Source organism: Bubalus kerabau, chromosome 4 (genome assembly GCF_029407905.1).
Source record: "Bubalus kerabau isolate K-KA32 ecotype Philippines breed swamp buffalo chromosome 4, PCC_UOA_SB_1v2, whole genome shotgun sequence".
NCBI classification, from domain to species: Eukaryota; Metazoa; Chordata; class Mammalia; order Artiodactyla; family Bovidae; genus Bubalus; species Bubalus kerabau.
Genome location: NC_073627.1, coordinates 109,951,502 through 109,978,840, shown reverse-complemented (window position 1 = coordinate 109,978,840; position 27,339 = coordinate 109,951,502). Strand labels below are relative to the sequence as shown.

Below are 27,339 nucleotides of genomic sequence, written 5' to 3'. Positions count from 1 at the left end.
CTTCTCTTGCTTTCATCTATAGTTTGTGCCTTGGGTGCTAAAGTTTTTATTCTTCTTTAGCAGTTTTTAATAGCTGACACTGTCTATGTATTGCATGCCAAGCAGTATTCCAAATTCATGCACTGAGTTAATCTTTATAGTAGATGGTTATATCTTTATATAATCTATGATAGATATATCTATTATGTGAGGTAGGTAGTATTAGCCCCATTTTAAAGGTGAGAAAACTGAGGCTCAGAGGCATTACATCACTTGCTCAAAGACATGCAGCTGGTAGGTGGCAGGGCTGAGCTCTGAACCCAGTCACTGCCATGATTTTAACTGCAAAGTTGGGCTGTATCTCACTACCCTACACTGCCCTTCTACTGAGGAAAATGTTTCCATTTTATGAGTATTTAAAATAATGTTTTCATGCCTTGCTGTAAAAGGTTTCTCTGTTCACAGTACTGTGAAATACAGCAATCACAGGGAAGTACGTAAAAGTTATACCTGATGCTTGTACTTCTGGGGCCCTCGAGGATTTGAGTTCTACATGAACACATCAAATTGTTTCCCTAATTAGCATGACATCCTGTCAACACCTATAGCCTATGTCCAAGAGTTTTCTTTAGCAGTACTCTATGAGATTAAAGGACTTCCTTTTGATTCCTAGGTGCAGAATTTTTTATCATGAATATAGATGACTTTAAAAAGCATCTGTCAAATGCTTTTCTGTATCCACTTTGTTATAATTTTCTAAATTAACTGCCCTTGTGATAATACTCCGTATCATTTCATTCCCTAGTATATAGTTAATTTTCATACATGTTCCCTGTGGCATGAAAAGAATTTACATGTGGATGTTGTTTGGTGTAGCATCCATACATGTCATTAAATAAGGCATGTTAACTATGCCGTTCAACTATCCCATAGCCTTACTAATTTTTCTATCACCTTGCTCTAATAATTCCTGACAGCGGTACTAAAATATTCCAAGGCTATTTTACATTTCTCTATTTCTTCTCATCTTTTATCAAATTTTTGCCTTATAAATATAAAATTGTTAGATCTTCCTGGGGGAATTAAACCTTTGATCATTGTGAAGAGTTCCTCTTTATATTTAGCAATACTTTTGACTTTAACCTGAAACTAATAAAGTCAGATTTTTTGTTATTATTAGTATATAGCTTTCTCCATTTTTTTGAACTTCCAAATTTTCTGTATTTTTGTTTAACACGTCTCTTATAAACAGCTTTTGCCTTTTTAAAAAATCCAGACTTTGTCTTTTCCCTGGAGCATTTAGCTCATCCACATTTAATGCAACGACAAATACACTTGTATTTAAATCTACCATCTTACAAGCTTTTTATTTGCTCTGTTTTTCTTTCTTGTCTTGATTTTTAAAGCTATTCTCTGTTTTCCTCTCTTAGACCAGAAATTCTATCCTTTCTATTTGTGTATGTGTGTTATGGTTACCTAGAAATTACAAAAGCATTTCTTGATCTATCAAAGTTTAATAATGATCCATATTTTTACTTTTTCCCAAGATACGCAAGGATATTAGTATACCTTAACTATCATTACTCTCACTGGTTCTTAGAACTCTTGTGGTTGTACATTTTGTGTGCACACTAAGTCATATCCAAGTCTCTGCCAGCCCTGGGCTGTAGCTCACCAGGTTCCTCTGTCAATGGGATTTCCCAGGCAAGAATACTGGAGTGGATAGCCATTTCCTTCTCCAAGGGATCTTCCCAACCCAGGGATCGAACCTGCATCTCCTGATTGGTAGGTGGATTCTTTACCACTGAGCCACCAGGAAAGCCTTGTGGCTTTATAATATTATTTTAGTTCTTTATAATATTTTAGCTCTTTATAATATGAATATGATAAAAATTTCAGCATCATGACATTACTATTTATGTTTTACATAGCTAATGTTCATAAAAACCAGTCTTATTAACTTTGCTTTTTATTCTTTGATGCATCTCTTAAGTTTTATGTGGGATAATTTTCCTCCTCACTGAAAAATATCTTTGAGAATCTTTTTTGTGTGGGTCTGCTGGTAGCCTATTCTCTCAGTTTTTAATTTGTCTAAAAATGTCTTTATTTTGCTTTGAATTTAGATAGTTTCTAGACTGTCACTTATTTTATTTCCGCCTTCTGATTTTCAATGTTGTGAAAAATTAGCTGTCAATCAAACAACTTTGTCTTTGATTTTTAGATTTTAATTTTTTGTCTTTGATTGTCTACAGTTTTGGTCTGATGTGTCCAGGTGTGAATTTATTTTTATTTATCCTGCTTGGGCTTCTAGAATCAGTGGATTGTTTTCCTCCATTGGTTCTGGGACATCCTCAGCTATGATGTTTTCAAGTTTTACCTATACTGCAATCTCTCCTTTCCTTTTGAGACTCCAATTAAATTATGCTAGACCTCAATGTATCCTTCACATGTCTTTCTAGTCTATATTTTCTATTAATTGTGGTGCACATTGCTCTGTCTCTTCAGGTGCTTTATAATCTTTTATTGTTTAATGACCATTTTGTGTGAAAAAATTACATACAGAAATAACTTGAGACCTAGGATACTGTTAGCACCCTCCATCTCATTCTATAGACAGTGCAGCAAAATCTTCAACACCAGACTCTCAAATGATAGAAGTGAGCCCTCTACTCTAAGAGTCTTCCCAGAGACATCAAGACTGTGGATGGAATTTATGGACAGTGAATATATATTTTATGAGTGCAGAGCTATACCACTTAGCAAGAGTAGGTTATTCAAATTCTCAGGGCCAAAGTTTTCTCATTTGCACAAGAATGGATGAGTACCTATCCCACTGGACTGTGGTGAGAATTAGGTATAACACACACAAAACATGCAGCATTCACCCAGCCTAATCCAGGCAGGTATGTGATACATGCTAATGAGTATTATTATTGTTGTTGTTGTTCTTGAAGCAGGAAGCCTGGCTTGCTATAACAACATGGCAGAAGTGAGCACACTAGCATTCTAGCCCTAGCAGGTCAACCTTTGGTAGACACATAATAACCCCACTGCTTTCTGCTTCCTTGCCCATAAAATGAAGTTCATATGATCTTTCTTGATAGAAGCTTAGATAAAAGAAGATGAAGAATATCACAAGTATACTCAGCTCTTTGAATGAAAGACACCTAAGGCCGCTCCAGTCAGAACTAAAATCTCCCTGCATCAGTGACATGCTCTGGGCTCCAGGAAATCCCTTCCTTTTTGCTTGTGTTCACCCGTGGCTCCTCTATCCAGCCAGCATGAACACAGCTAGATGGCAGGTAAACAAGACAAAGCTGAAAACAAAGGAACAGACATGGCTGCACTCGGAACACATTCCTTTAGGGTGTATTTGCGTCTAAAGCGGTGAGTTAACAAGGACCACTACACAGAGTGTGAGGAGCAAAAGCAACAAGAGAAGAAAGAGAACGTGTGCTGTGAGGCTGCCTGAGCCTTACAGAGGAATCCTCAACTCCAGGCTCTAAGATGGTAGGAGTGACCTCTCCTTGAGACATAAGGGAGTGTGAGTGGAATTAATGGATGTCCTCCTCGAGACAGAAAGACTGTGAGTGGAATTTATGGACGGTGAATATGCATTTAATGCATGCAGTGACTGACAGGGCCTTCCACTTTTAACAAAAGAATGTGTTGTTCTATGGACTTCGCCTTTGAGACTGGGCTGCCATATCACCCTTAGGTACTTGAAGTACACTATGGTATTACCTGGTATTAATAATTGAAGTAACGCTGAAGAAGCTGAAGTTGAATGGTTCTATGAAGACCTACAAGACCTTTTACCTTTTCATTAGAGGGCACTTGAATGCAAAAGTAGGAAGTCAAGAAACACCTGGAGTAACAGGCAAATTTGGCCATGGAGTACGGAATGAAGCAGGGCAAAGGCAAATAGAGTTTTGCCAAGAGAACGCACTGGTCATAACACTCTCTTCCAACAACACAAGAGAAGACTCTATTCATGGACATCACCAGATGGTCAACACTGAAATCAGACTGATTATATTATTTGCAGCCAAAGATGGAGAAGCTCTATACAGTCAGCAAAAACAAGACCGGGAGCTGACTGTGGCTCAGATCATGAACTCCTTATTGCCAAATTCAGATTTAAATTGAAGAAAGTAGGGAAAACCTCTAGACCATTCAGGTATGACCTAAATCAAATTCCTTATGATTATACAGTGGAAGTGAGAAATAGATTTAAGGGACTAGATCTGATAGACAGAGTGCCTGATGAACTATGGAATGAGGTTCATGACATTGTACAGGAGACAGGGAGCAAGACCATCCCCATGGAAAAGAAATGCAAAAAAGCAAAATGGCTGTCTGAGGAGGCCTTACAAATAGCTGAGAAAAGAAGAGAAGTGAAAAGCAAAGGAGAAAAGGAAAGATATAAGCATCTGAATGCAGAGTTCCAAAGAATAGCAAGGAGAGATAAGAAAGCCTTCCTCAGTGATCAATGCAAAGAAATAGAGGAAAACAACAGAATGGGAAAGACTAGGGATCTCTTCAAGAAAATCAGAGATACCAAAGGAACATTTCATGCAAAGATGGGCTCGATAAAGGACAGAAATGGTATGGACCTAACAGAAGCAGAAGATATTAAGAAGAGATGGCAAGAACACACAGAAGAACTGTACAAAAAAGATCTTCATGACCCAGATAATCACGATGGTGTGATCACTGACCTAGAGCCAGATATCTTGGAATGTGAAGTCAAGTGGGCCTTAGAAAGCATCACTACTAACAAAGCTAGTGGAGGTGATGGAATTCCAGTTGAGCTATCCCAAATCCTGAAAGATGATGCTGTGAAAGTGCTGCACTCAATATGCCAGCAAATTTGGAAAACTTAGCAGTGGCCGCAGGACTGGAAAAGGTCCGGTTTCATTCCAATCCCAAAGAAAGGCAATGCCAAAGAATGCTCAAACTACTGCACAATTGCACTCATCTCACACGCTAATAAAGTAATGCTCAAAATTCTCCAAGCCAGTCTTCAGCGGTATGTGAACCATGAATTTCTAGATGTTCAAGCTGGTTTTAGAAAAGGCAGAGGAACCACAGATCAAATTGCCATCATCCGCTGGATCATGGAAAAAGCAAGAGAGTTCCAAAAAACATCTATTTCTGCTTTATTGACTATACCAAAGCCTTTGACTGTGTGGATCACAATAAACTGTGGAAGATTCTGAAAGAGATGGGAATACCAAACCACCTGACCTGCCTCTTGAGAAACCTATATGCAGGTCAGGAAGCAACAGTTAGAACTGAACATGGAACAACAGACTGGTTCCAAATAGGAAAAGGAGTACATCAAGGCTGTATATTGTCACCCTGCTTATTTAACTTCTATGCGGAGTACATCATGAGAAATGCTGGGCTGGAAGAAGCACAAGCTGGAATCAAGATTGCCGGGAGAAATATCACTAACCTCAGATATGCAGATGACACCACCCTTATGGCAGAAAGTGAAGAGGAACTAAAAAGCCTCTTGATGAAAGTGAAAGAGGAGAGTGAAAAAGCTGGCTTAAAGCTTAACATTCAAAAAATGAAGATCATGGCATCTGGTCCCATCACTTCATGGAAAATAGATGGGGAAACACTGGAAACAGTGTCAGACTTTATTTTTTGGGGCTCCAAAATCACTGCAGATGGTGATTGCAGCCATGAAATTAAAAGACACTTACTTCTTGGAAGGAAAGTTATGACCAACCTAGATGGTATATTTAAAAGCAGAGATATTACTTTGCCAACAAAGGTCTGTCTATTCAAGGCTATGGTTTTTCCAGTAGTCATGTATGGATGTGAGAGCTGGACTGTGAAGAAAGCTGAGTGCCGAAGAAGTGATGCTTTTGAACTGTGGTGTTGGAGAAGACTCTTGAGAGTCCCTTGGACTGCAAGGAGATCCAACCAGTCCATTCTAAAGGAGATCAGTCCTGGGTGTTCATTGGAAGGACTGATGCTGAAGCTGAAACTCCAATACTTTGGCCACCTCATGTGAAGAGTTGATTCATTGGAAAAGCCTCTGATGCTGGGAGGGATTGGGGGCAGGAGGAGAAGGGGACGACGGAGGATGAGATGGCTGGATGGCATCACCGACTTGATGGACATGAGTTTGTGTGAACTCCGGGAGTTGGTGATGGACAGGGAGGCCTGGCGTGCTGCAATTCATGGGGTCGCAAAGAGTCGGACACGACTGAGCGACTAAACTGAACTGAACTGGATAACTGAAGTAGTGCTAGACTGTCTGCCACAACTTTAGCAAGGTTTCCTATCTTGGTAAAACTGAATCAAAACTTTCTTCATTCTGGTTATTTTGAATCTCTCAGTTTGACTAATGTAATTGTGTGAAGAAAACACAGTCTAATGTTGTGGAGTTGATACTGAGGTAGGGTTTCTATGGAGATGCAAAGTGAAACTGATTTTCTTATTTCGTTTTTTGTTAAGTGTTCTTTGAAGCAGAAACAGGTCTTCAAAGCTCTTGGGACACTGTAGGATATTTTCTGCACTTTTGGTAATTTTCTAGGAGGAGGAGATAGTTGCAGAGGCCAGTTACCCCTACACATGCCTCCTAGCAGATGGGCTTTAGAGGGACTTGTCTGGAAGAAAGTGAAAGTGTTAGTTGCTCAGTCATGTTTGATTCTTTTTGAATCCATGGACTGTATAGCCTGTCAGGGTCCTCTGTCCATGGAATTCTCCAGGCAAGAGCACAGAAGTGGGTAGCCATTCCCATATCCTGGGGATCTTCTTGACCCAGACCCAGGGATCAAGCCCATGTCTCCTGCTTTGCAGGCAGATTCTTTACCATCTGAGCTACCAGGGACGCTCTATCTGGTCTGAAGGGAAAGTCAATCCTGCCAAGCAGAAGTGGAGGAGATAAGGACCCTGAAGACTGCCAAAGCTGAAATGCTAAGTCTTGAATGTGGACACAGATGCCCTCGGGGAGCTTGTTAAAATGCAAAATCTGATTTGGCAGGTCTGGGGTCGGGCCTGAGATTTTGCATCCTAGAAGCAACCAGGTGATACTGATGCTGATGCTGCTAGGCCAAGGACTGCTTTTTAAGTTGCAAGAGTTTCAAATACTGACAGAAAGAATATCAATTACATCGGCTTTTAAACTTTTTAGTAAATCTTATTCATTACATACATGGTGAATTCATCAGGACTGCAAATTCTGAGCAATATCAAAATGAAATACCCTATGTTAATATGTCCGGGTCAGCAGTTGGATTCACTAGTAGAGAAATGCCCATGTGGTTAAAGACAGTACAAAATGTACAACTGGAAAATCTTAGTCAGTTACCAAGGTGTCTTCACTTCTGTGGAATACCACACTGCCCATCCTCACTGTAATTCCTGAGGTTGTAACTCAGCAAAGCAACTTTGTAACAAAGCAAACCAAGATCAAAAAGCAACAATAGACTTGGCTTCCTAAGGGATCTGGGGCTTCTGTGGGAAGTGGTTTGAAGGTCACTGGGAAAGCACCTGAAATGCAATCACTCCTTGTGAAGCACTCCTGGGAGCCCCATTCACACCAGAACACACAAGGGCACTCCTGGGTGTGCACAAGCACTAAAATAGCCCACACTTGCTGCCCATGCATTCTAAGTACTGACCAGAGCTCTCTCCCATATCTTTCTTTTTTCATTCCATTTATCCATGAAGTCCTTCCTGAATAGTTTTCCTTTGTCTTCCAACATAGCTCTAGTGCTGCCCATCTGAAAATCATTTATAAGCAATTGCTTTAAATAGGAAAAAGGAGGAGTCCTTCCTAGAAGAAACCAAAAACCTGAAAAAGGAATTCAATTTCATGAAACAAACATGCTCAAAGACATTTTTCTTTCATGTTCTGCAGCAATCAAAAGCCAGAGAGCTCCATCTCAGAAGGCCAGTTTTGGAGATTTCCAGGGATATTTGATACTTTTTTAAAAAAAACATTAGAATTCACCTCTGTATATAAACACAAATGTGAATACAAATGTAACTGTACCTTTTACAAAATCCATTGTTGAGCCAAATTCATTTGGATGTACGCTTCACTGAATGTAATCAGAAATTGTGCATAAAGTTAAAAAAGGCCAGCGTCAGCAAACTATGGTCCTCAGACTAAACCTGGTCTATTACCTGGTTTTTGTATAGCCTGTGAACTAAGACTAGTTTTTGTGTTTTTAAATGGTTGGGAAAAAATCAGAAGAGTATTTTGTTATTTGTGAAAGTTACATGAAATTCAATAACTCTGAATTCAATAAATAAATTTACTAATTCATTTATGTATTGTTGGTGGCTGCTTTTATGCTACAATAGCAGGTGAGAAGTTGCAACACAGACTGTATGACAAGTGTTAGGGGCTGAACTACGTCCCCCTCCAAATCCACATACTGAAGTCTGGACGTGCTGAAGTACATCAGAGTGTGATCATCTTTGGAGACAAGTTCTCTACAGTGGCAATCAAATTAAAATGAAGTCACTAGGGGAGGCCCTACTCCAGTAGGCCTTGTCTACTGATAAGATGAGGAATTTGGACACAGGCACACATAAAAGGAAGATCATATAAAGAGATAGAGGTGGAAGGAAGCTATTTACAAACCCAGGAGACAAGCCTGGAACAGATCCTTCCCTCACAGCCCTTAGAAGGAGCCAATCCTGCCAATGCCTTGACCTTGAACTTCTAGTCTCCAGAACTGTGTGAGACAATACATTTCTGTTGTTGAAACACCCAATCTGTGGTAGCTACATCAGCCCTAAGAAACTAATACAGTGAGCAAAACAAAGTATTTACTATATGGCTTTTACAGAGAAAGCTTGCTAACACCTACTCCATGGGACTAATTAAAAAAAAAAAATTAATTGGAGTTTAGTTGATTTACAATGTTGTGTTAGTTTCAGTTGTGTAGCAAAGTGAATCAGTTATACATATACATATATCCAGTCTGTTTTAGATTCTTTTCCCATGTAGGACATTACAGAGTATTGAGTAGAGTTCCCTGTGCTATACAGTAGGTCCTTATGTTTTATACACAGTAATGTGTATAGTAATGTCAATACCCATCTCCCAATTCATGGGACTAATTTTTGCATTTAATGCTTTAGAGGTCAGCAAGCACATGGCTCATGACCAGCAACAGAGACTCCAGAAATCTTTTCTGTATCTCACACTTACTCTAGTCTTTAAAATCATCTTTTTTTCTCCTGCAAATGAGATGGGAACAACCAACCAATTACACATTATCTTGGATAAAACAGAATTATTGAACAACCCAACTCAGTACCTCTTGCATCAAGCCAGGAAGGTGGCAAATTAGTTCCACTAGCTCCGTGAATTTACCAATTCTCAATAATGGGAGGAGTGAGAAAAAGAAAGGAGAATGGAGAGACAGGAAAGGAATTTCAAATTCATTTCTGAACCTTTCAAAACAGTGCTGTGTAACTAAAATATTGTGTCACAGAGCCCTGGCACACTCTCATAAGACCAACATCCTTAGTGGCTGCCAGTTCTCTTGGGACATCTCCCATAGATCCAGTTGGCCCTCAGAGAATTTAAGGGAAGATGATAAGACACGACAGGTTAAGTTCATTTTCAAAACAAATTACTAGTTACTTTGGGCCTTTTTGATCCTCACATGATTAGAAATATGGTCTACATTGCTATTAATAAAAATAACGGCAAGAACAATAATATTATGTGCCAAGCATGTCCAAAACACTTTATATAAATTATTTCATGTAATCACCACAATAATCCTATGAAATAAAAAGTATTTTTATTCCTCTGTGATTGATAAAGTAACTGAAATTTACAGAAACTAATTGTCCAAGATTACAGAACTGGAAAATGGCAGAACTGGGGCTCAAAATCAAAGATGTAGGATTCTGAAGCCCAATCTTTCAACACTGGGTTATTTGGCCTCAATATAGTATATAAAAAAACAAAATCTTGATGCCTTCACAATATTCTTCTTCTGAAAAAGTGACTGTGTTTTTTACTTCTTTGTCTTAGACATGTCTTTCATTCTGATGATTTGACGTCTCAGGATGTTGCTGACATTGGAAGGGACTGCTCTTTCAGGGTTAGCTAATTTCTAGAAATAGCAAATAGCTCTCTTGGAAGCACACCTTTCATAATCATATCAACCAATCCAGAACACATACCCCAACCATCTCCTTTGTTGGGCTCTCAAACTCAGACCACTATTTCCTAGCCCTAATGACCCCAGAGCCAGGTGCTGGACAACTAAGAACAGTGTCTATACCCCAGAACCTGCTGAAATTATTCAGACTAGCCAATTCTAAGCCTATGAACCCTGCCTCACTTCTTCCTTTTCACGGAAACCACAATAAAAGTTCTTACCTACATTTCCCCCCACATTCCTTCTGCCTCATAACCAATCCTGGTGCTTCCTCCTGAGGCCTTGTATGGAGTGACTTGGCCCCTCATCTTGGGAATGGTGAGTAACAAGCTATCTTTTCAGTGACAAATCATGTCCTAATCTATTGGCCTCACCATATGCAAACAGTAATAAAACCTATATTTTAAGACACTCTCATAGCCTCATCTACCTCCCATCCCCCTATAATTAAGTTTGGAATACTTACCAAACAATGCCTTGACACAGTGACTTCCACCAACAAAAATGCTCAGAAATGAAACTAACCAACCACCACTCCTGCCCCCCAAACAAAAACAATAATAGTAAAGCAAGAGTTTCATAAACTTTCCATTGCTTTCCCCTCCTGCCTAAGGCCTAAGCATTCTTCAAGGTAGTGAAATGCTGCTCTCTAAAGTGTGTCCCACCTTGCAACTTTCTCGGGAAGCAAAAACAAAGGATGGGGAACCCATCTTTTCTTCAATACCGTCTTCTGCTTCTTCAATAGGGTGTCTCTTCTGAAGATTAGGGCATCAAACTTAAAATCAGCTAAGAGCAGACAGGAGAGTGAAACAGGTATATTCCTCACCTGACTGCCCAGATCTTGCATTCATCATGGGGAAAAAGTGTGATCATGGTGGGGAACCCGGGTGATGCTTCCTCCTCCTAAGGCTGCTTGTGTGCATGGTCTCCTCCTGAGCCTTCTTCTGAAGGTCACAGACAATCTCCAGGTTCACCACCAGTGTTAATTTGCCAAGATACACTCTTATTTATGAGCACAAGTTTTACTATCCACCAAATAAGGGCACTGATTCAAAGAAAGCCTGAATCACTGCCAGCCAATGAGCCTTCAGTAGCTTTTTGCTGAAAGGCATGAAAACTTGGTTGTGCTGTGCATCTGGGCTGGAACAAAGAGAATGCTGGGAAAGCCAGATTGTGCTGGCCGCAGCCTGTCAAATCCATTCATCTGGCGAGAGGAGTTACAGCCAGTGACCCTCTGTACTTGTGTGACCAAGGCAAATTCATTCATGCTCCCTTTTCAGGCTGAGTAAACAAGATCCAGAAGGCTCTGATTTGTGTACAGAAACAGCACCAGGTTAACCAATAGCTGGTTAAACACGTGCTTTGGGCGCAGCAAAGTAGAAGCACCAAAAAGCCTCATAAGGAAAAACAAGTCGAAGTGTTGTTAGATTTCCTTACATTTATTTTTAAAGCTAATTTTGTTTTTTATTTTGAATGACACATGGGGACATAGGGAGAGGAAATATAATTTATTTTCAGAGCTGTGTGTCTCTAAACAATAATTCAAACTTGACCCAAAGTCAGGATCAAGGCATGACATTTAGCTCTTCTGCTTCTTAAGACCACTAGGTTCTTGGGATAAATCAGCAATACCAAGATAGCCTTTAGGAGACTTGGAACAAGGGCAGGGGGAGGGGGGTTATATGGTATATAAAAAAGGAGGACTTGAGATAGGCTCTGTTGGTGGGACTGACATGAGTGGCTTACAGTGGCAGTAAGCTGTCAACAAGGAACATACTTTCCCTCTAGTCCTAGAATGACCACAGTGCCGGTAGACAGGGTGGGTCTCTGTCCCAAGCCAGCATGTGTTCAGTACCTTGAAGAGAACTGTGATCTCAGCAGAGGCCAAGGGAAAGGCCCACTGTCATCAAAATCCTAAACAGCCCTGGATTGTGACAGTCACTAGTCACAATCCTGCCAAATTACCAAACCAAGGGAGTTTATCACACACCGTCAGATGACCATCCCAGGAAAGGGTCTCGGTTCCAGGGAAAACAATCACAGTAATGGCAGAACATGAGTCCAGACATCAACATCCAAATAAGAAAAATAAGGGCTGTTTGATGTTTTATTTAAGAGGAAAATTCGCCTAAATGAAAAAAAAAAAAAGAAAACCCATACATGTTTACTTCTCAATTTTAATTTGGCTCCTAGTGACTCTGATCTGTGAGAACACAGTTGTACTGAATTCCTTTGTAGGCCACTAGAGGGAAATCTAATCCATCTAATTAGGACTTCTTTTTTTTTTAAACGAATAATCACAGAATCAAAATTTTTAGGCTGAAGAACATATAGAAATGTTATCTTTTCTGCCCCTTCCATCCCTGCCCACTTCTAAAAATTATTTGAATCTATGTGGTCATGGAGACTTCCAGAAAAACACAGACCAGCCATCTTAATTGGGCAGGAGCCCTCATAGTTGGGAAATTGTTCTAATAGACAGTCTGAATTCTTTCCAATTCAGCTTGAATTTATTTCCTCAAATTACATATTCATCAGTTATGGAGAACAGCTGGTCATCTTTCTCAGCATCATATTATTCTTTAAATTCCTGAATACCTCCAGGTCATGGCTGTCTCTCTAGAGCAAAATGAGCCAACTCTTTAACTTGGCCAAAGAGTGTACATCCCAACTCTTCAACCGGGTGTTTCTTCTCTAAACTCTCTCTACATCACCCCACCCTCCCTATACTTTCAGACCACAGCAATACAGGCTAAACTATGAGGACAAAAATGAAGTATTTAAGGTTTTCCTTGCATGCATGTCTATTAATACATCCCTGTGCTGGCTCTCTTTTTAAATACAACACAGTGTTTTTGACACATATTTACCTAGTATGATTCCAAAGCCATATGTATACATGATGTATATGCATATATGGGCTTCCCTAGTGGCTCAGATGGTAAAGAATCTGCCTACATTACAGGAGATCTAGGTTCAATCTCAGTGTTGGGAAGATCCCCTGCAGGAGGGCATGGCAACCCACTCCAGTATTCTTACCTGGAGACTCCCCATGGACAGGAGCCTGGTGGGCTACAGTACATGAGGTTGCAGAGTTGGACACGACTGAGCAAATAAGCACAGCAGAGCATATACATATATACCACATACACAAACATGTACCATATGTACACATAATATACATATATATATACACTTTCATATAAAAAAATGAATGTCTAAATTAGTGTGCATTTATGTGTCACTTCTGAACTCCATTGTATTTCCAACTTCCACAATCACACACATTATTTCAATTTCTAACTTCATTCTCCAAGTTTTTAACCATTCACTTTCCTATTAGGTATAAAACATAACTGGTATGTATTTAGAATGTTATTCTTTTAATGATTTTTTTAAAAAAACTCTTTAATTGATAATTCCCCTTCAAGGATCACAGCCTTGTCACGGCAAAGGGACTTGCATAACTCAATGCAGCTATGAGCCATGCTGTGCAGGGCCACCCAAGACAGACAGGTCATAGTGAAGAGTTCTCACAAAATGTGACCCGCTGGAGGAGGGAATGGGAAACCTCCTCTAGTACTCTTACTGCCAGAACCCCATGAATAGCATGAAAGGCAAAAAGATGTGACACTAGAAGATGAGCCCCCCGGGTCGGCAGGTGTCCAATATGCTACTGGGGAAGAGTGGAAAAACAGCTCCAGAAAGAATGAAGAGGCTGAGCCAAAGTGGAAACGACATTCTGTTGTGGATATGTCTGGTGGTGAAAATAAAGTCTGATGCTATAAAGAACAATATTGCATAGGAACCTGGAATGTTAGGTCCATGAATCAAGGTAAATTGGACGTGGTCAAGAAGGAGATGGCAAGAGTGAACATCAAAATCTTAGCAATCAGTGAAAGAAAATGGATGGGAATGGGGGAATTTAAATCAGATGACCATTATATCTAGTGCTGTGGGCAAGAATCCCTTAGAAGAAATGGAATAGACATTTCATAGTCAAAAAAAGAGTTTGAAATTCAGTCCTTGGGTGGAATCTCAAAAACAACAAAATGATCTTGGTTCATTTCCAAGGCAATCCATTCAACATCACAGTAACCCAAGTCTACACCCCAACCACTAATGCTGAAGAAGCTGAAGTTGACTGGTTCAATGAACACCCGCAACACTTTCTAGAACTAACACCAAAAAAGATGTCCTTTTCATCATAGGAGATCAGAATGCAAAAGTAGGAAGACCAGAGATACCTGGAGTAACAGGCAAGTTTGACCTTGGAGTACAAAATGAAGTAGAGCAAAGGCTAACAGTTTTCTCAATAGAACACTGGTTATAGAAAATACTCCCTTCCAACAAAGCAAGAGATGACTCTATACATGGACCTCATCAAATGGTCAACATCAAAATCAGACTGATTATATTATTTGCAGCCAAAGATGGAGAAAAGCTCTATACAGTCAGCAAAAACAAGACCTGGAGCTGACTGGTTCAGATCATGAGCTTCTTATTGCAAAATTCAGGCTTAAACTAAAGAAAGTGGGGGAAACCACTAGGCCATTTAGGTATGACCTAAATCAAATCCCTTGTTATTATACAGTGGAGTTGATGAATAAATTCAAGGGATTAGATCTGGTAGACAGAGTGCCTGAAGAACTGTGGACAGAGGTTCAGAAGAGAGGTTCAGGACAGGAGGTGGTGACCAAAACCATTCTAAAGAAAAAGAAATACATGAAGGCAAAGCGGTTGTCTGAGGAGGTTTTACAAATAGCTGAGGAAAGAAGAGAAGCAAAAAGGAAGAGAGAAAGGGAAAGACATTCCCAACTGAACACAGAGTTCCAGAGAATAGCAAGGAAAGATAAGAAGGCCTTCTTGAATGAACAATGCAAAGAAAGGGAGGAAACAATAGAATGGGAAAGACTAGAGATCTCTTCAAGAAAACTGGACATAACAAGGGAACGTTTCATGCAAGGATGGATATGATAAATGGTATGGACCTAACAGAAGCAGAAGAGACTAAGAAGATATGGTGATACACAGAAGAACTATACAAAACAATCTTAAGGGCCCAGATAACCATGATGGTGTGGTCACACTCCTAGATTCAGACATCCTGGAGTATGAAGTCAAGTGGGCCTTAGGAAGCATTACTACAAATAAGCTAGTGGAGGGGATGGCATTCCAGCTGAGCTGTTTCAGCTCCTTAAAGATGATGCTGTTAAAGTGTTGCACTCAATATGACAGCAAATTTGGAAAATTCAACAGTGGCCACAGGACTGGAAAAGGTCAGTTTTCATTCCAATCCCAAAGAAGGGCAATGCCAAAGAATGTTCAAATTACCATACAATTGCACTCATTTCACATGATAGTAAGGTTATGCTCAAAATCCTTCAAGCTAGGCTTCATCAGTATCTGAATCGAGAACATCCAGATGTACCAGCTGGATTTAGAAAAGGCATAGGAACCAGAGATCAAATTGCCAGCATCTGTTGCATCATAGAGAAAGCAAGGGAAATCCAGAGAAACATCCACCTTTGCTTCATTGACTATGCCAAAGCCTTTGACTGTGTGGATCACAACAATCTGTGGACAATTTTTAAATAAATGGGAATACCAGACCACCTTACCTGTCTCCTGAGAAACCTGTATGCAGAACAAGAAGCAACAGTTAGAACTGGAGATGGAACGACTCACTGGTTCAAAATAGGGAAAGGTATAAGACAAGGCTGTATATTGTCACTCTGCTTATTTAACTTCTATGCAGAGTACATCATGCAAAATGCTGGACTGGATGAATCACAAGCTGGAATCAAGATTGCTGGGAGAAGCATCAACCTCAGATATGCAAATCATGATACCACTCTAATGGCAGAAAGTGAAGAGGAACTAAAGGGCCTCTTGATGAATTCAAAGAGGAAAGTGAAAAAGCTGACTTACAACTCAACATTCAAAAAACAAAGATCATGGCATCTGGTCGCATCATTTCATGGAAAGTAGAAGGGGAAAAAATGGAAGCGGTGACATTTTCTTTTCTTGGGCTCCAAAATCACTACAGATGGTGACTTCAGTCATGAAACTAAGATGACTGCTCATTGGAAAGAAAGCTATGACAAACCTAGACAGTGTAGTAAAAAACAGAGATATCACTTTGCTGACAAAGATCTGTATCGTTAAAGCTATGGTATTTCTAGTAGTCATGTATGGATGTGAGAGCTGGACCATAAAGAAGGCTGAGCACTTTGTACTGATGCTTTCAAATTATGGTGCTGGAGAAGACTCTTCAGAGTCCCTTGGACTACAAGGAGATCAAACCGGTCAATCCTAAAGGAAATCAACCTTGAATATTCACTGGAAGGACTGACACTGAAACTCAATACTTCACCCTTCACCACCTGATGCAAACAGCCGACTCACTGGAAGAGACCCTCATGCAGGGAAAGCTTGAAAGCAAGAGGAGAAGGGGGTGACAGAGATGAGATGGTTGGATGGTATCACCCGACTCAATAGTCATGAGTTTTAGCAAACTCTGGGAAATAGTGAAGGACAGGAAAGCCTGGCATGGTGCAGTCAATGGGGTTGCAAAGAGTCGGACACTAGTTAGTGACTGATCGAGGGAACAATAAAGCTGAAAATGCCATAAGTCAGAAATGCATTTAACACACCTAACATATACATCATCAGTTAGCCTAGCCTTCCTTAAATATGCTTGGAGTACTTACATTAGCTGATAGTTGGGCAAATTGCTCTAACACAAATCCTATTTTATAATAAAGTGTTGAACAACTCATGTAGTTTATTGAATATTGTACTGAAAGTGAAAAACAGAGTGCTTGTATGGATACAGAGTGGTTGTAGGTGTATCGGTTGTTTACCTTTAAGACTGTGTGGCTGACTAGGAGGTAAGGCTCAGCCTGGGAAAAGGTCAAAACTCAAAGTACAGTTTCTACTGAAAGTTCATAGCTTTCACACCATCAGAAAGTAGAAAAATCAAGTTGCACCATCATAAGTGGGGGACTGTATGTTTTGTTCATTTGGCAAAACTGTACTGGACATTTACCGTATGCCAGGTGGTACTCTGTGCATTAGGGACGCAGTGAAAACAATTAAGCCCTGGCCTCCTGATGCTTTTCTTCAACTGGGTGGAGACAGACAATAAAACAAGTAAGTAAATATATATGTGCAATGGGACTGTGAGCTACAAAGAAAGGTAAAGCAGGGCAAGGGAGCTAAGCTGCACTCAGCTGTGAGGGCTATTTTATGTAGGGTGGCCAGGGGAACCTTCATGTAGAAATGAGGGGTAGGTCATGAAGATTTCAGAGGGAAAAGATTTCCAGACAGAGGAAACAGCCACTGTTAAGTGTCTTGAGGCAGAGTGTTCTTCGCATGTTGATCGAACAATGGCTGGAGTGGCGAGAGAAACAGGACGAGAGGGAGGAGATAAGGTGAAAGGGAGAAGGGGGCCGTTTCCAGCAGCGTCTGAGATCACAGTAAGGGGTCTGGCAATTCTTTGAGTGAGACAGGGAGCCCTGAAGGACTTTAGAGCAAGGAGGTGATCTAACATGTTTTTTAAAGCAATTCTTCTGGTGGTTGTGCTGAGGCGAGGGTGTGCGCAGGAGTGGACAGAGTGGAAGGAAGGAGGTCTGTGGCCTCCTGGAAGGAGAGCACTGCAGGCCTCTAAAGGAGAGCAGCCTGGCCCAGGGTGGCAACAGTTGGGGCAGAAGACAGGCTCAGACTCTGGCTGAGTTCTGAAGGTCACGTTGATAGGACCTGCTCTTGGATGTGCAGTAGGAAAGGGAGAAAAAAAAGGAATCAAGGATGAATCCTAGATTTCTAACCAAACCTACTAGAAGGATGAAAATGCCATTTACTGAGATGAAGAAACTGAAAGAAGCAGGGGTTGGAGGGAGAAGGGGGAGGTGATGGCAGAACTTCAGTTTTCCACACATCAAGTTGAGATGTCTAGAAAACATTCATGTGGAGCCCAGTGGGCAACTGGGAAGTCTAGAGGACAGTGAAGGGCACTAAAAACAGATGCTGCCCCTTCTGCCATTTAAAAATTTCAAAGTCAATCAACTGCACTTTTTTTAAAAAAAAAAGCTGAATTCCGAAAATGGAGAAAAACTTAAGTAAAAATTAACTTCCTCCATAAAATTTTTTTCAAGGTCTTGTTTATAGGGCTTCATGGTTCATCGAACTCTTTGCTGATCAAAGTGTAGTCCCTGGAACAGCAGCACAACACGACTGGGGGCTTGTTAGAAATGTAGACTCTCAGTTCAGTTCAGTTCAGTTTAGTCACTCAGTCATGTCCGACTCTTTGCCACCCCATGAACTGCAGCACGCCAGGCCTCCCTGTCCATCACCAACTCCCAGAGTTTACCCAAACTCATGATGTCCATCAAGTCGGTGATGCCATCCAGCCATCTCATCCTCTGTTGTCCCCTTCTCCTCCTGCCCCCAATCCCTCCCAGCATCAGGGTCTTTTCCAATGAGTCAACTCTTCACATGAGGTGGCCAAAGTATTGGAGTTTTAGCTCAGGATCAGTCCTTCCAATGAACACCCAGGACTGATCTCCTTTAGGATGGACTGGTTCAATCTCCTTGCAGTCCAAGGGACTCTCAAGAGTCTTCTCCAACACCACAGTTCTAAAACATCAATTCTTTGTTGCTCAGCTTTCTTCACAGTCCAACTCTCACATCCATACATGACCACAGGAAAAACCACAGGCTTGACTAGATGGACCTTGTTGGCAAAGTAATGTCTCTGCTTTTGAATATGCTATCTAGGTTGGTCATAACTTTCCTTCCAAGGAGTAAGCGTCTTTTAATTTTATGGCTGCAATCACCATCTGCAGTGATTTTGGAGCCCAGAAAAATAAAGTCTAACACTGTTTCCACTGTTTCCCCATCTATTTGCCATGAAGTGATGGGACCAGATGCCATGATCTTCATTTTCTGAATGCTGAGCTTTAAGCCAACTTTTTCACTCTCCTCTTTGACTTTCATCAAGAGGCTTTTTAGTTCCTCTTCACTTTCTGCCATAAGGGTGGTGTCATCGGCATATCTGAGGTTATTGATATTTCTCCCAGCAATCTTGATTCCAGCTTGTGCTTCTTCCAGCCCAGCGTTTCTCATGATGTACTCTATATATAAGTTAAATAAAGCAGGGTGACAATATACAGCCTTGATGTACTCCTTTTCCTATTTGGAACCAGTCTGTTGTTCCATGTCCAGTTCTAACTGTTGCTTCCTAACCTGCATATAGTTTTCTCAAGAGGCAGGTCAGGTGGTCTGGTATCCCCATCTCTTTCAGAATTTTCCACAGTTTATTGTGATCCACACAGTCAAAGGCTTTGGCATAGTCAATAAAGCAGAAATAGATGTTTTTCTGGAACTCTCTTGCTTTTTCCATGATCCAGCGGATATTGGCAATTTGATCTCTGGTTCCTCTTCCTTTTCTAAAACCAGCTTGAACATCTGGAAGTTCACGGTTCACATATTGCTGAAGCCTGGCTTGGAGAATTTTGAACATGACTTTACTAGCGTGTGAGATGAGTGCAATTGTGCAGTAGTTTGAGCATTCTTTGGTATTGCCTTTCTTTGGGACTGGAATGAAAACTGACCCTTTCCAGTCCTGTGGCCGCTGCTGAGTGTTCCAAATTTGCTGGCATATTGAGTGCAGCACTTTCACAGCATCATCTTTCAGGATTTGAAATAGCTCAACTGGAATTCCATCACCTCCACTAGCTTTGTTCATAGTGATGCTTTCTAAGGCCCACTTGACTTCACATTCCAGGATGTCTGGCTCTAGGTGAGTGATCACACCATCGTGATTATCTGGGTTGTGAAGATCTTTTTTGTACAGTTCCTCTGTATATTCTTGCCACCTCTTCTTAATATCTCCTGCTTCTGTTAGATCCATACCATTGCTGTCCTTTATCAAGCCCATCTTTGCATGAAATGTTCCCTTGGTATCTCTGATTTTCTTGAAGAGATCTCTAGTCTTTTCCCATTCTATTGTTTTCCTCTATTTCTTTGCATTGATCATTGAGGAAGGCTTTCTTATCTCTCCTTGCTATTCTTTGGAACTCTGCATTCAGATGCTTATATCTTTCCTTTTCTCCTTTGCTTTTCACTTCTCTTCTTTTCACAGCTATTTGTAAGGCCTCCCTAGACAGCCATTTTGCTTTTTTGCATTTCTTTTCCATGGGGATGGTCTTGATCCCTGTCTCCTGTACAATGTCACAAACCTCCATCGATAGTTCATCAGGCACTCTGTCTATCAGATATAGTCCCTTAAATCTATTTCTCACTTCCACTGTATAATCATAAGGAATTTGATTTAGGTCATACCTGAATGGTCTAGTGGTTTTCCCTACTTTCTTCAATTTAAGTCTGAATTTGGCAATAAGGAGTTCATGATCTGAGCCACAGTTAGCTCCCGGTCTTGTTTTTGCTGACTGTATAGAGCTTCTCCATCTTTGGATGTAAAAAATATAATCAATCTGATTTCAGTGTTGACCATCTGGTGATGTCCATGTGTAGAGTCTTCTCTTGTGTTCTTGGAAGAGGGTGTTTGCTATGACCAGTGCGTTCTCTTGGCAAAACTCTATTAGCCTTTGCCCTGCTTCATTTCATATTCCAAGGCCAAATTTGCCTGTTATTCCAGGTGTTTCTTGACTTCCTACTTTTGCATTCCAGTCCCCTATAATGAAAAGGATATCTTTTTTGGGTGTTAGTTCTAAAAGGTCTTGGCAGTGGCCAAGAGGAGCAACCCCACTTCCAACGAGCGGTAGTTGCACGGGCACAGGAGGGCCTAGAGAAGCTACTCCACATTCAAGGTTAGGAGGGGCAGTGGTGAGGAGATACCCCTTGTCCAAGGTAAGGAGCAGCAGCTGCGCTTTGCTGGAGCAGCCGTGAAGAGATACCCTACGTCCAAGGTAAGAGAAATGCAAGTAAGACGGCAGGTGTTGCGAGAGGGCATCAGAGGGCAGACACACTGAAACCATAATCACAGAAAACTAGTCAATCTGATCACACGGACCACAGCCTTGTCTAACTCAATGAAACTAAGCCATGCCGTGTTGGGCCACCCAAGACGGGCGGGTCATGGTGGAGGGGGCTGACAGAATGTGGTCCACTGGAGAAGGGAATGGCAAACCACTTCAGTATTCTTGCCTTGAGAACCCCATGAACAGTATTAAAAGGCAAAATGATAGGATACTGAAAGAGGAACTCCCCAGGCTGGTAGGTGCCAAATATGTTGCCGGAGATCATTGGAGAAATAACTCCAGAAAGAATGATGGGATGGAGCCAAAGCTAAAACAATGCCCAGTTGTGGATGTGACTGGTGATAGAAGCAAGGTCCGATGCTGTAAAGAGCAATATTGCATAGGAACCTGGAATGTTAGGTCCATGAATCAAGGCAAATTGGAAGAGGTCAAACAGGAGATGGCAAGAAATAACGTCGACATTCTAGGAATCAGCGAACTAAAATGTACTGAAATGGGTGAATTTAACTCAGATGACCATTATATCTACTACTGCGGGCAGGAATCCCTTGGAAGAAATGGAGTAGCCATCATGGTTGACAAAAGAGTCCAAAATGCAGTACTTGGATGCAATCTCAAAACCAACAGAATGATCTCTGTTTGTTTCCAAGGCAAACCATTCAATATCACAGTAATTCAACTCTATGTAGACTCTGGCCTTCCCCAAACCTGAGTCAGCATAAGCTTAGCCAGATCCCCAGGTGATTCTTATACACATTAAAGCATATGTATACCAAAGTACATGTATGTTAATATATACTTATATGTATATAAGTATCTTGGGCTTCCCAGGTGGCTCAGTGGTAAAAAATCTACCTGCCAATGCAGGAGACACAAGACATGTGGGTTTGATCCCTGGGTTGGGAAGATCCCCTGTAGTATGGCAACCCACTCCAACATTCTTGCCTGGAGAATTTCACACACAGAGAATTTCACGGGCAGGCTACAGTTCATCGGGTTGCAAAGAGTCGGACATGATGGAACGCATGTACGTGCACATGTGCACACACACACACAAAGAATATTAATGTATACTTGTATATATATATATACTTGTATACATATACAAGTATATATATATATATATAAGTATTTAATACGCTTATCTAATTAGAATCACCTATTAATAGGAAGCTTTTTAAAACTAGAGGCCTACACAGAATAATTAAAGTCAGTCTCTGGGAGTAGTCCCAGTCATGGTATCCTCACCAAGGCCCCCAAGTGGTTCTGATGTGCAATCTGGGTTAGAACCACTGATCTAACTCTTCTGGCCTGCTCTCTTTGTACTACTGGGCTTATATTGCTGATGCTTTTAAGAACCTGTCTGCAAAGAGGCCTGCAGATCTAAGGTGGCATGGAGGTGTGTAGCTAGAGGAACCATCTGTTTTGGTGTGTTGGGGATAGTCTCAACATAGTGATTATCAGTGCCCCCATTTCACTCTCAGAAGTATTGTAGTTTAGATGATAAATTATATGTTCTTCCAACATAATACAAAAGGGCTCTGGGCTTTATATTTCTAGATTATAAAGTCATAATAAGAACAGGTAGAAGAAAATATCAGATAAATTCAGTGTAGAGACTTCTGGTACTTAGATATTAGCTTTTAAAATATTCTATGTACAGCTTATCAGAAATACATACATACATTTCCTCAATTTGTAAGGAGGGTTAGAGAAAATACGTCTCCTTCAAGAGACTGGGTGGGGTGGGGCATGGTTATATTCTGCAATTGAAGTACCAAAGCCAGCTGCTGATTAGTAGGGAGCTGATTATCAGCCTGTGATTACCCCAGGCCTTAGCAAAACTTCTCCTTCCTTTTCCTTTTGGATCTTTAATTGTTCATTAGCTACTCCACCCTCAGGCTCAAAGGGACAAGGAAAGAAGTTTAAAAAAGATTAATTTAGTGGCAGAGATAATAAACTTGATGGGAAAGAAAATGGAAACAACTGGACTGTTTCTGGTTACCTGTGAATTTAAATTAGTTTGGCTCATCCCTTTTTCCAAATTATTCCCAGCTGGTGTGAGGGTTCACTGAAGCCCTACTGATTGCCAGTAAAATTAAAGTAATCTTGTATTTTTAAAACTATGTAATCTTCCAGAAATAGGACTTGGAAGCTTTCTCTCCTCATTTACCAAGGGCACAGGGTGAGGGCAAGGCAAGCGCCTCCTCATCTCCTCAGAGCCCTCCCCACCTTTTTCTCCCCTCACTATCAACCCACAGGTGTATATAAACAGAATTTTTTAATCTGATGCAGATAAGAAGTTATTTTACACAACTTAAGACAAATGGTATAATTACTGTTAGACAAAAGGACCCAAATGGAAAATCTACACACAGGAGGAGAGACTTGTGTGCATATAGATTGTATCACAAGTTTTCCTAGTTGCATCACCAACATAGTTATGAATACTTCCACAAGGCAACCACAGCATAAATGTTTAAAACATGTTCTGTTCACATGTGTTTAAAATGTCTGGAAAAGAAACTATCCACATGCAAAGTAAGAGAGCCAGATGCTGATAAGTTAGTCAAAGCGAACTCGCTGCATGTGCACTTAGTCGTGTCCAACTCTTTGCAGCCTATGGACTGTAGCCTGCCGGGCTCCTCTGTCTATGGAATTTTCCAAGCAAGAATACTGGAGTAGGTTGCCATTTCTTACTCCAGTGGATCTTCCTGACCCAGGGATCCAACCTGGTTTTTGCATCTCCTGCATTGGCAGGTGGATTTTTTTTTTTTTTCACCACCATGCCACCTGGGAAGAACTCTTGTTGAATAACAACAATAAGGGAATCTTCTTATTAAATAACTTAAATGGAGATAGTATTAAATTAGGGTGGGTAAAACATCAAAATAAATACCTGTTGAATTAAAATAAGAGTATCAATAGAACCTCTATAGATTAGAGAGGTACTTTTGTAGGCTTCTGAGTGCAAGGAGAGGGTGGGTGGGGGCATCTGTTCTCTGCTTTCCAGGCTGTAAGTCAGAACAAGCTAGAAGGATGGAAGAGGTCTCTGTGACTGAGAAAACATCACAAGCTGGTGTTGCCTGGCCAACCTGGACCAGTAATAATCTTAGCAGCTGGAGCAGAAGGTCTTATCTTTGATCTCTGTTAACAGTTAACCACAGGCTTTTCCTTCCAGAGCTCTTGGAAGGCAGAGGCAAGTGGTCCTGGAAAGCAATGCTGGAAGGGGGCCCCCGGTGGTTAAAATTAGATGCCGAGGTACAGTTAGCAGTAATTGAGCCAGGTGGGCCTGCAGAGAAATGCTGTTTCCTTTTCCTTAGGGGATTAGATGTCTTTTAAAATCTACTCTACGTTTTATCTTGACTGAACTGTATCATGCAATATGGCTGCAGTTGATGAGTCAATGAAGTCTGTTGTTTGAATAAGGAAATCTATTTTTAAGCTAAAATGTTTAGCTAGATCGTAAGTTTAACATTCTGAGGCCCATCTAGCAAGGACTGAGAAAACCCTCACTTAGGATTAGAAAGGGAACAGCAGTCATGAGAAGAAAAGCCGTATCAATGAAAGGATTTCTGAGTCATTCAAAATGGCAAACTTTTTAAACCAATGGAATGGATAATAACATAGCCAAGGCGACTATAACCAGCATTACTTATGTTTTTATTTTTTTTTTACCCACAGACTGATGTAGATACTTACCACAGTCCTCTCGCAGCAGGCCTGTGATGGCTTTCAGTTTCAAAGGAAGCCTTAGAAAGACTAACACCATTTGGCTCTATGGGACTACCTCAGAAAGACACTCATATGTGCATAGCATTTTTTTTACACATGTCTAATGGCCTAGACATCATACTTCTGCACTTGGTGCAGAGGTAAATAAAAATAAGCAAACATCATAACCACTTACTCCATGCAAATAGGGAAAAGAATGTTGAGAAAAAATAGCCTCGAGTCAGAGTGAGTCAGAGGCCTCGAGTCAGAGTGAGTCAGAGTTGGTGACGCCAGGAATATCATTCCTCACCCTGTACGTAGCTCTGGACTTTTGGGCCCTCACTTTAATCTCACTTCCCAACATGAAATGTAGAAGAGTTTTATATGGAATTTTTATATGGCCTCCAATTCTTGCACGATTAGGTACTATCTTGCCTGAAAAGTACTCACTAACAAATTATGCTGGCAGACAGTGGCACATCCCTGCATGAAAAGTCTGGGATCCTGAGAAGGAAAGGCCAGAGTCTCAATGCTGGCCCTGTGCTCTGCCCTTCACACTCTCAGTGATCCTAACAATAGCTCTGGGTCTCCTGTTTTAGATAATTTTACTCCAGACCGATCTACTGGTTACAGGGTCAGGTGTAAGAATCTATGGTATCATTTTTATAAAATTCTTTGAGATTCTCCAAAGAAAGAGGCAATTTTTTTAAAAATTAAAAACCACTAAATTACTGACAAAGAAAGATAACCCTTCCTGGTATTTTATTCCTTCCAGGGCACAAATTTGGCAAATTATAACCAAAAATTCTGGGCATCACTAAACTGAGAAGCAATGAGTTTTTTTTCTTTGTTCCTCTCCTTCTGCACAAAAGAAGCGCTGCAGAGGGAACCAGTGTTTTCATCGTAAGGAACCATCTCATCGAGGATTCTGCTTCAAAACCCAGGTTAAACTAGAGATCAAGGCAGGGAGAGGCAGCCTGCAGTGTGGCTGGAAGTACCCAACATTAGAGTGGGGGTTTTCTGGTATTACTTAATGTTGCCTGGAGCTTTAACAAATTTGGGAGTGGGGATACGGTTGTGCTGTTGCTCTTCTAAGTGAGTTTTTAATTAGCCCTTTTTTGACAACTTGAGAGGGCTCTGCTAAACTCAGGCCAGCCCAGCTTTGTCAGTGTCCTCCCCGAACTTTAAATTCAGAGCAGCCCCGGCCCCTCTTCTCATGCTGGGCCAGGCCGCAACCTCAGGCAGGAAGTCCAGGGTAGCGCCTGTGCTGGCACCTGAAGGTCATCACGCAACCTGGAGCTTTCCAAACACCCGGGAATTGACCATTTAAATGAGTATAGTCAAGGCTCTCAGGAGTCTGACCAGCTTGACTCTAACTCAAAATTTTCTCAACTTATCTATACAAGGTGCCTCTCTTGAGGTCACTACAATCTCAAAACTACAGGACAGTTGGGAAGCAAGTAGTTTGGGAAATGCTGGTCTAAACTCATAGATGCTCGAGAGCAATTTTTCTGTTTCAAACACTGCAATGAAAGAGTTAAATTTGCTTAGAGTCATTCTAAGTGTGCCTTTGGCTAGAGCTATCCATATGCCTTTCTAGAAAGTAAAACCACCCTCACTAAAGGCCCACTGGAGATCCTGAAATTTGCCATGAGCCTTAAGATACACTATGCTGAGAGTACAGCTCTGTTTTGTTACCTGGGGCTCCTGGTCATGACCGCTGGGATCCCTCTCGTAGCTTTCTGCATATAGTCTGATGGTGGCCCGCATGCCACTGGAGGAACTGAGCCGGAAGATGAGCCGAGATGCATCAGAGAAAATGATCCTCAGGCCCTGAGAGCAAGAACATTGAGGATGGATCAGTGAACAAATAAATATACATGTAAAAATGATGAATACTGACATTGGAGATTAGCATATTTCTATGCTCAGATATGCAGATAACACCACCCTTATGGCAGAAAGTGAGGAGGAACTAAAAAGTCTCTTGATGAAAGTGAAAGAGGACAGTGAAAGAATTGGCTTAAAGCTCAACATTCATAAAACTAAGATCATGGCATCTGGTCCCATCACTTCATGGCAAATAGATGGGGAAACAGTGGAAACAGTGTCAGACTTTATTTTTCTAGGCTCCAAAATCACTACAGATGGTGACTGCAGCCAGGAAATTAAAAGACGCTTACTCCTTGGAAGGAAAGTTATGACCAACCTAGATAGCATATTCAAAAGCAGAGACATTACTTTGCCAACAAAGGTCCATCTAGTCAAAGGTATGGTTTTTCCAGTAGTCATGTATGGATGTGAGAGTTGGACTGTGAAGAAAGCTGAGTGCTGAAGAATTGATGCTTTTGAACTGTGGTGTTGGAGAAGACTCTTGAGAGTCCCTTGGACTGCAAGGAGATTGAACCAGTCCATCCTAAAGGAGATAAGTCCTGGGTGTTCATTGGAAGAACTGATGCTGAAGCTGAAACTCCAATACTTTGGCC

The 27,339-nt window shown here is 41.0% G+C and overlaps 1 protein-coding gene across 1 annotated transcript in view; it reads right to left on the bottom strand.

The window, feature by feature from the left end:
* The window catches only part of PGM5 (phosphoglucomutase 5), a 208,322-nt gene that overhangs the window by 14,641 nt on the left and 166,342 nt on the right, over positions 1–27,339 (bottom strand). The window contains exon 10 of the mRNA XM_055578264.1: positions 26,552–26,686. Coding sequence (XP_055434239.1) covers positions 26,552–26,686 — 135 coding nt within the window. The remainder of the gene's footprint in view (positions 1–26,551; positions 26,687–27,339) is intronic.